General features: G+C 42.8%; 1 protein-coding gene across 1 annotated transcript; it reads left to right on the forward strand.

Moving 5' to 3' along the window:
* The first annotated feature begins 2,093 nt into the window (after positions 1–2,093).
* nkx1.2lb (NK1 transcription factor related 2-like,b) lies at positions 2,094–9,549 on the forward strand. Its single transcript, XM_046030965.1, has 3 exons — positions 2,094–2,707; positions 4,482–4,701; positions 8,625–9,549. Exons 1-3 carry the CDS (start codon positions 2,399–2,401, stop codon positions 9,356–9,358), a joined length of 1,263 nt encoding a protein of 420 aa, XP_045886921.1. The 5' UTR covers positions 2,094–2,398; the 3' UTR covers positions 9,359–9,549.
* The last annotated feature ends 376 nt before the right edge of the window (positions 9,550–9,925 follow it).

The following is a 9,925-nucleotide window of genomic DNA, read 5'->3' on the forward strand; positions in this document are numbered from 1 at the left end:
TGTCTGGTGAGAGGGAGAGGCGTGGGAGTCTGCTGTGACATGCTGTGGGAACGAGGACTCCGTGTGTGTGTGTGTGTGTGTGTGTGTGTGTGTGGTACTATCATTATGTTCAAGTGTCCTCATAACAACAATAAAATGAGGCAGAAGGGGCTACTAAGTGAGAACATTTTGCAGATCCTCACTTTAGTTAATTATTAATTATGAGTCAGGGTTACATGCACACACATATGCACACATACACTCAAACACACAATTATATTATGGCATTTTACCAATACTGAAGACTTTTATATAGGCTACTGTACAGTACCTTTACTGTTCTTTTTAATATTTGCGGTATTTTTAGTGTTCTTACATTATTGCTGACATTATTGTTACTGTTGTTGTTGTACTATAATACATGTGAATTTTATTACAATCGAATTCTTTAGTAAATTTCAGGATTTCAAGAGGACAAAGGCCAAAAGACAAACCCTACATGATTTCATTGCGCTGTCACAGACAAGGTGGGGAATAGGGTTAGAAGTTTCATCCTTCATTTGATACGGTAAACATGGAATTTACAGAGGCTATCTGACTGCTTGGACCACTGCATGTAATAATAATAATAATAATAATAATAATAATAATAATAATTGTAAACGCTCTTTTCTACTCACTTGCCTGGTTTTTCCCTAACAGCCTGTTCACTGTTCCTGTAGCAGTGTGTGTTGGCAGTGCTTTATGGTTGTCTTCGACCATAGTTAAAATGCTAATATTTCCCATGGTGAATAAGCTCCTGTGATATTTAATATAGTTAATATATTGACTGTTTAAAAATAAAGCTATAAAGCCTCCAGGCAGAAGCAGGAAGTAGATCAAAAGGCTCTGGTAATGGGTTCAGCTCTCTGATTGGCTAATCATGTCTCTTTGTTGCAGTCATTATTTTGCTCAACTTTTAATTTCTTCCTCCTAAGGATCATTGAGCAAGGCAATTACATGGAGCTGACCTTGTGTATTAGGGCCGGGAGGAGGACAGGAAAGATGTCCCATCACCTCTCTGTCTTTTTTAATTTCTTCCACAACAATATAAAAAGTGTGGCGTCAGAGCCTCCATCACTATTCCCCTCTTTTCTGTGGCTGAAAATGAGAGTCAACGGAATATTAAGTCCCTTGCATTTGAATAAACACGTCGTGTGTTAAATCAAAATCCAATTCTGTGGTCTATTATTTTCTGGCATAGTAATGACTGCCAAGGATTAGGAATCAATATTTCACTGCAGCGGGGACATTACCGGCTTTATTCAGGCCGTAATTGAGTTTTGAGGAGAGGCACTGCCCTGGAATCTGCATTAAAGATAAGGGCTCTTTTCATGTGGATGCACAAGTAAAGCTGGAGGAGGCGACACATTACACCAGCTACACATCAATTACAGCCACGCCAGTTAACCTTGCAACACACTGCTGAAACTCTGCTACTGGCTGTAGCCAAATTGTCGCCAGCCAAGCTGTACACCTGCACCCGCTACATAGAGGCTAATGTGTCACCTGTGCAAAGCTGTTCATATTTCACTTGGAAACAAATGAACGAGCCGGTTCGGTCTGTTCCCGCCCTCTGTTTCTCCTCGTGCTAGCAGGCTGGCCCTGATCGCAGTGCTCTGCGCACAGTCCCGACATATAGACTTTAGTGGAAAAAGGATTCGTTTGTAGCCAATTACAACTCGTAGAGTTGAATAGGAATGCATAAATGAGGAGGGACACACAAACACACGCGCGCGCGCGGACATATGTGAGTAAGCTGTGTGGGATATAATAGAAGGTCCTCCAGGGGCCGGCTAAAAACCCAAAAAAAAGGCGTTGAAAACTGCACGAGCTGAAGGAGGGAGAGAGGGGGGCGGCTTCACTTAACTAATGGTGAGAGAGGGACAGCGGGAGAGAGAGAGGGCGCGAGCTAGTTTTAAGTATTGGACAGATATATCAGCCTCGTCCCGCCTTCAACTCCTGTCAGGCGTCCAGAGCGCGCGCACACCGGTGACAAGACAGAGCGCGCGAGGCTGGAGGTCGGGACGCCGAGGCTGTTTATGATTGTGTGCCAAAACGGGATAAGGGCGCCGTCCAAGACAGACACACGTTAGCTCGCCCGAGACCGTGGACGCGGAGGATAAAGCGAAAAGAAGTTTGAGCTGTGACCTAAAGCCCTTCACCTGCCCAGACTGCCACCCATGGAAAACTTTAACGGGCTGGAAACATCACCTCGTACTGCGTGCGGAAGCGACTCGTGAGCTGGCCTGCGCTGTGAAGTTATTATTTTTTACATGAATATCATCCAGTCCCTTTAAAACGATTTGTCCTGAATCCTTTTCACCGCACCGGCATCTTAATCCGGATTCTTCATATATGGGAAAGGGGGAGTAAAGTGATGAACAGAGCGGTACCGGGTCCCGGCGCGGATGGGGTCCAGACCGTGATCAGCCGGGACAGAGCCGTAGCCGGGCCAGTGGCGGACGCGGTCCAGCCCGTGATGAGTCGGGACAGAGCGGTACCGGCTCCCGGCGGGGACGGGGTCCAGACCGTGGTGGGCCCAGACAGCGGAGACATGCTGGACGGAGGGGCCGCCGGGGAGAAGCGGATCTTCTCCAACACGGGGGCCGGACGCAGAGACGCTCAGGCCGTGGAGAACCACTCAGAACCTCCTCCGACGAACCCGGTGTTAGCCCCGCCACAGCAGGTAGATGCATGGGGCCGAAACTGATGGGTTTCCGCAGGGGGGAGGGAGTAGGTGAGCCGCAGATAGCACCGCGACACCACGAAGAAGAATGGTGTAAATAGATCAAGTTTGGATCAGTGGACATGTCAGGACAGGAACAAGCAAAGTGCAGACAGGCTGGCGTAAAGCAGCAGAAAGTGGGCTAAGGATGGCAGCGTTACCAGGACGCCGAAACTGACAGAGGAAATGAATGGCATTTAAAAAGTTGTTTTGGTTTGTTTGTTTGTTATATGACGGTGTTGACTGTAGTTTCGTCTTGCCATCTAAAACGATGTGGGCCTTTGCTGTCATGATGTGTCCGTCCAGTCCAGCTGGCAGATGAGGCCTTAATTAAGATGTAGCCTAGACAGCCAGTATGCTGGTAATGTGGTGGGAAATATAAAATAAACTGTAGAGAACATCAATGTTTCCGTAAAAAGCTGGGAGGGAAATAGACTTCTTTCTGCAAACTGCATCATATTGCGCTGGAATCCATGCAAACGGACGAATTTAACAATTTCAGAATTATGTAGACTAATTGAATCTGAATTGCAGCTTGTAACAATACCTATACTATTTTTATTTCCCTTAAATTGAACAATATTCAGCAAAAGGAAAATTTCATTAAGTGTTAAAAATCCTTAAAAAAGTGGACCTTTTAGTTCTCGACCCCAGCCCGGGGTTATTCTGGATTCTCCCTGCCGTAACTTCCTACGCTTGATCACAGCTCTGGTCGTGGTGTTGCGTGATTGTTCTTATCAGCACATGTTAATAGGCCCCTGGGTGCTACCGGTGTGCGCCCTGGGATTATTTAAAGAGAGAGAGATTACAATATTATTAATGTGGGATTATTCCTGTAGACGTGCTCCACACTGGCGTCATTAAGAAATGAATGATCCTAATCGGGATGTAGTGCACAGCCTTTACCTGCTTTTTACACCTGGCCAACGCTCTGTCTTGTCTCAAGGATTAAATTCAGTGTAGGTTTCAATAGCCGTATCACAAAGTAAACATTGTGTACGCATACAGAGTCACACTCATGTAAGGTATATAAGATTTTATAGAAATCTTAAACTAATGTTTTTATTAAACTCATCGCTTAAAATACGCCTGTTCGTTTTACAGGTATTTTCATGGAGAACTAATAAAAACAAGGGTTCACTTCCTTTATGTCTGTACTCTGCTTTTCTTTGACCTGCATAAATAAAAGATATGACTACTGACCGCTCCGTATCCAGTTTATTTGTATTGGTGTAGTTAGCCTTATGTTGACCGTCCGATTTACTGGCTGTGATGTTGCTGTTCAAACTGTCTGTCTGCCTGAGCTTCAGCACTTTAAACAGTATTTCACCAGTTACAGACATGGACATGGACTAATGTAGTTCATGTATTTCAGGCCTGAAGACTGACTTTTGTATTTTATTTTTTTGTATTAGGCCTATTATTATTATTATTATTTTTATTATTGTTGTTGTTGTTGTTGTTATTGTTGTTTTATTAATATTTTTTTTGACTGAAACTACTGTTATTGTTAACGATGCACTTATTGTATATAGAGCCTATATATATGTTAATATATAACTCAATTAAAATGAATGAAAAAACGCTTCTAGCAGGGAACCTTTTCGGAGCTGTACATCAGTGCGCTCATCAGGCCGAAGAAGAAATAAGAAGCGAATAAGAGAAATGAAACTGAGCTCAGACTCTAATTTCCCAAAATACTGTGAATGAATAATTCCGATGCGTTGTTTGGCAGGGCCCGACCGGGCACCGGACCACCTCTTTCTCCGTACTGGACATTCTGGACCCCAACAAGTTCACGAGCAGCCGGCGACACCAGCAGCAGCACGCGAACCACCGAGGGGAGCGCGAGCCCAGCGCATACGGGGCAGAGAACCGGAGAGAAGCCGCGGGGGAGCGCGAGCCCAGCCTGGAGGCCAGCAAAGGCTGCTACGGCGCCGATGAATACCCCAGCAGTAAGTCTGCGTCCACATGGATTCCCCTGTCCCGCATCATCTCAGGCCCTTTTTCTTTTAACGCGATAAATTTTACCGCCAATCCCCCCCCAGCGTTTTCTCTCTGTGAAATGTCTTAAAATCTTATCTTAAATTTGCTAATCTGTCTGCTTTTATCCCACATTTTTTGTTTTCGTTTTCCCAAATCTCACTATATTTCTGTGTATTTATTTGATAATTTTGAGGCCCTATTTAACCCTCTTTAATTGTAAGGAAATTCCAGTTCAACAAAATTCAGTGACAATGACGTGGGGTTTGGCTTGCCGCTTTTTATTCTATGTCCTTTAGCAGACTGTGTGTGTTTATGTGTAGCCTATCATTTAAATTTTGTGCGCCTTTTGTCAACCCGTTCTCTTAATTTTTCATAAATAGGCTATCTATTTTTTGGTTTCACGGAATGATCAGTTTGGCAACGTGTTTCTGTTCTAATTATGTGTCTATTTACAGAGTCTAAATCTGGAGTTACTCAGGTGTCAGAGAGGAAGCCGTGTTTAAAACGGAATGAGAAGGAGAATTTCTTAACAGGCCGACACACGGGGATTTCGTGTAGAAAAGAACCGTCTTATGAATTCGTTTTTTAAAACTTAGACAGGAAATAAACGAGCTTTAACGGAAGAGCGTTTCCAATAGAAAGTCTGAGATGGTCGTTAACGCCCTCTTTAATTGAAGATCAGTTAAAAAAGAAAAAGCATGAGGTAATTGGCAACGGTTGGTGTGTGTGTGTGTGTGTGTGTGATCGGTATTAGGCCTATTGATTGTTGAATATTTGTGTCAACCAGCAGTCTGGACTGTGTGTCAGTGAACCTCCATTCAAAACCATTAACTCCATCACTGTGTTCCTCTCTTTGATACTGATACCGTGAATACTATACCGTTGAATTACAGCCCCACGGTCAGACTTTTCTTTTTAATTTGTGTTTTCCTTCCCTTTTTATTGTTAAATCTTTAGATTTGATTTCACAAGTGTTAATTTATGGCATTATGAAAAATGAAAAAACTTTGGCCTTTCAAATGCACAACCACTTTGTGCCTAAATGACAAATCTGAAATTTGTCATTCAGGTTTCTATTTAACTAATAGAGACTTTCATGTCAGAGAATATTCAGATAGATTTATAAAAACAAATATACCCAATCTTATTAAACACATGTTGAGTCTCTTTTTATTTTTTAAATGCATCAGCCCACTTGATTATGGTGGAGATTAATAGATACATGTGGTATATTTGAAGCCGAATATTAAGATAGCCTACTCATTGTAAACATAATTGAAATAAAAAAAAATATTGTATTTCTGTTTAAAATGCTGTTGCCTTCATTCATAAATATTCAAATGACCATTAACTAATGCATTTACAGCATGTTTGGGCCCATCAGTGAACCCAGTTTTTTGGTGCTGTTTTTTCTTTCCCTGAACAGACAAAAAGTACAGACTAAACCAATAGGATTCAAATAATATATAAGATTACTGTGTTTCAACACTTGGCTAACATTTACACCTCAATCTCAGCACAAACTTTTATGATTTCATTCAGATTAGCTGACAACCTGAAAAGGAAAATGACCTTTAGATAAATGTGGTTTCAGTGCGGTTTATAAACCCCAGTTCTTTTACCAGTAAAAGTTAGGGCTTTTTCATTAAAAACAATTGATACATTTTTTTAAATTTCTGGGGGGTTTTTAAGTCATAAAATATATGACATGTGTGCACAATGGATTTTCAGATAGAAACTGACAGACTGAATGAGAAATACTTTTATTATACATTTATTTAAAAGTTGCACTTGTATACCTGCAATGTGTCCATGTGACATTTTTAGGATTTAAAACAAATGTTTTGTTTTTTGTTTTAACTTGATAAAGTTTTAGACATGTAAGCACTGAGCAAGTCTGGATTACCAACCAGGCAAAGTGGGCCCTGGCCTGGGGCCCTGAGCGGCCCTGAAGTTGCTGTGTGGTAGTTATTTTGCTGTAATTGAATTTCACATCGTAACTGATTAAATTAGTTTGATAATAATTAGTTTGTTAATACTCCAAAGCACAATATAAACTCAAATGATAAGGCCGTTAAGGTGTCTCCTGCATTTTTACCCGTTATGTCAAAATCTCAGTTGATGCGTGGTACAGGCACACTGCAGCAGGGAAGGTAGCTGATCTGATAGGCACTTAAAGCCAAAAGGAGTGGGTTCAATTTAGCCTTGTGGCCCTCTAAGTGGGTTCATCCAGCCCTGGTACTGAGTACAGTAAATGTTATTTTAGATTCCCCTCCTGCTTATGTGAATCAGTTGCCAATTGGATGGTATCCAAATGTTTGGCTGATAAAGTCATAGAGATGAGATTTTCATCGAGCACTTTGACTGTTTCTCTGGAAGTCTTTTGAACATTTTAATGATTTGCATTTAAATAATCAAATGAGACATTAAGGCCTCTGTGATTTTTACTGTGGCTGATTGTTGGTCACATTTCCACAATTATTATTTTTATACTGCATGCTGTCTTGTTAAGTTACTTTTCAATCAACCACATTCCTGAAGTTATTAGTGTTATCTTTAAAGTACATGGTTCCCATACATTGTTCACTATATTACACTAGGTCAAACGTGAGATTATGTAGGTATAGTGGGAATTGTTGGGTCTTTGTATTGTAATAATAAAACAATAAAAACTAAAATGATACAGGCGTGTCACAAGTTAGATTTGGCCTTTGTTATTTCTCATTATTTATGAGACCTATTTCTATTCACAGTGTATTTCTTTTTAATTAACTTACTAAATTAGGCACAGCACATACATGCATCAAACGCCCCACAGCTAATGTTTGCCCTGGGGCCCCCTAGTGGGTTAATCAAACCCTGGACTTGGGAGAGAATTCTATCTTTGCAAAGCATGAGATAATTTCCACTTCAATAAGTGTTTCTCTGACAGAAGTAATTTCCAATGGTGTGTTGAGGAGTCCCCCCCACACCCCCCCACACACACAGAGGGAGTCGCTGTTGGGACTGCCTCATGCAGCTAAGTTCTGTGTTATGGATGTAATGGTTATTTTGACATAAGGCTGTCCCCGACTAGGGATTTCCATAGTCGAATTAGAATCGTCAAGTCCTGCCTATTGTCGAATCATGTGTGTGTTTTTGTGCGCGTCGTCGGGATTAAACACGGTAGCTCTGCTTTAATCTTGAGAACTGCAGAGCTGCAGTCTATTTTCATTCAACGTACACTGTAAATTTCCAACTAAACTGAGGCTTTTTGAAGACCCTTTTCTCTCTCTCTCTCTCTCTCTCTCTCTCTCTCTCTGTCTCGCCTGTCATTCACCGGTCTTGTGCAGAGTTTTACTTTCATTACTGCTGCTGACAGCTGCATGCACGTCGCGGTTCCCCGCGGGTCTATTTCAAGTAGCCAGCTATTTAAAAACGATAAAATATTCTTTATGTGTTTCATCAACGGTGATAAATTATCTGAAAGTCCCGCGAGGTGCGGACAACTCAGCACAACACCGTGAAGCTGGGGCTCCATCTCTTCAGCAAGTGTTCCTCCACTACCACTGCACACATACATACTCTTACACATGCCTACTTACGACCCAGGGTTAGGGTTACAATTTTGGATTTATTCACGCACTTTAGAAACATTTATTGAAAGTTTTATTCTTTTTATATATTTATTTAAAATGTATATTGTAATAGGCTGTATATTAACTTATTGAGAGAAAACTGGTAGTTCTATGTAAAATCAGACGTTGAGCACCCCCATATCGCCAAAATGGCATGATCCTTGTTTCTGTGAGATTGACAGTCGAATCAGGCTCTGCCCATCGAAGCATCGAATCTTGGACTATTCGGGTTCAGCCCTATTTTGACATTGTCTTTGTTGTGTGTGTATTTCCAGAGGAAAGCTTTGTATACAGAAGCCCAGATGAGGATGACTACCACAGATCTGGGACCCCAGACTCAGAGGCTCCAGATGGGCCCTACAGCAGTGAGGAGAGCAGCTCAGCTATGCCCGGTAATGAAGAAAGAGATCTGGGCCAGCACAACCACCAGGACCCTGGCCGAGACACCACAAGCCCTGGAGGAGGCCCTGCAGTCCAGAACAATGGGGGCCAGGGGCCGCAGGGCAAGCCCAAGAGGAAGCGCTCTGGCTCGGACTCCAAGTCAGGGAAGCCCCGTAGAGCCCGGACTGCCTTCACCTACGAGCAGCTGGTGGCGCTGGAGAACAAGTTCAAGTCGACGCGCTACCTGTCAGTGTGTGAGCGGCTCAACCTGGCCTTGTCGCTGTCCCTCACTGAGACCCAGGTCAAGATCTGGTTCCAGAACCGCCGGACCAAGTGGAAGAAACAGAACCCCGGTGCCGACACCTCCGCCCCCACTGGCACAGGAGGAGCAGGAGGAGCAGGAGGTACGGGAGGAGCAGCAGGAGGCCTGGGCGGCCTCAGCCCTCTCAGCCCATCCCCTCCAATCAGCGGGCACCTGGCCATGCACGCTGGCTACGCGGGCCACCATCATCCCCCTGCAGGCAGCCTGGTCCAGCTGCCTTTCCTCACCGCCAGCCACGTCCTGTCCCCCTTCATGCTGGGGACACAGAGCTACGCTGCACCTGCCTTCTACAGCACACACCTGTAAACACACACACACCTGACAGATCAATCCTCAGACACACTCTGAGCCCAGAGAGACTGGAATGTTTCAGTGTATGAATGAACTGCAACACAGCAGACAGACTGTCAGCGTGTCTCCTTTTTACTACCAACATTTGAAGGCTTTAATTTCAAGGGATTATTTTGATAGAATGTGAATATCTACCAGAAACTGTACATAAATCTATGTTCTAGCTCCCTATTCCGAATGCTGTTTTAAACTACATAATAGACAAATAGTTGATTTCCTTGTTTTGAAAAGAGTCTGTATGAATATTGGATGTTTATAACTTAAGGAATGGCTTGATCTATTGTCAGTACCGTGTAACTCCAGCTGTGATTGTTTTCATTTCTGTTATTTATTGAATTTGTTGACAGTTTCCATAAAATCCTTGGATGTACTAAATCCTCAACTCAACATGATATCTTCCTTTGATATTAAAATAATGACAATTAAACATTGAAAACTAGCCCAGTGAACTCATTTTAATGGAACAGCATAGGACAGCATGACACTGGAAAGTTTTTGTAAGTCTTTGTAAGTTAGTCCTGA

The sequence above is a fragment of the Micropterus dolomieu genome, linkage group LG19, assembly GCF_021292245.1.
Source record: "Micropterus dolomieu isolate WLL.071019.BEF.003 ecotype Adirondacks linkage group LG19, ASM2129224v1, whole genome shotgun sequence".
Classification (NCBI taxonomy): domain Eukaryota; kingdom Metazoa; phylum Chordata; class Actinopteri; order Centrarchiformes; family Centrarchidae; genus Micropterus; species Micropterus dolomieu.

Excerpts from the sequence above, each read along its gene's own strand:
- nkx1.2lb (XM_046030965.1), top strand. The coding sequence starts at position 2,399 with ATGAACAGAGCGGTACCGGGTCCCGGCGCGGATGGGGTCCAGACCGTG. Across the intron at positions 2,708-4,481 it reads TGTTAGCCCCGCCACAGCAG|GGCCCGACCGGGCACCGGAC; the intron begins GTAGATGCATGG and ends GTTGTTTGGCAG. Across the intron at positions 4,702-8,624 it reads CGCCGATGAATACCCCAGCA|AGGAAAGCTTTGTATACAGA; the intron begins GTAAGTCTGCGT and ends GTGTATTTCCAG.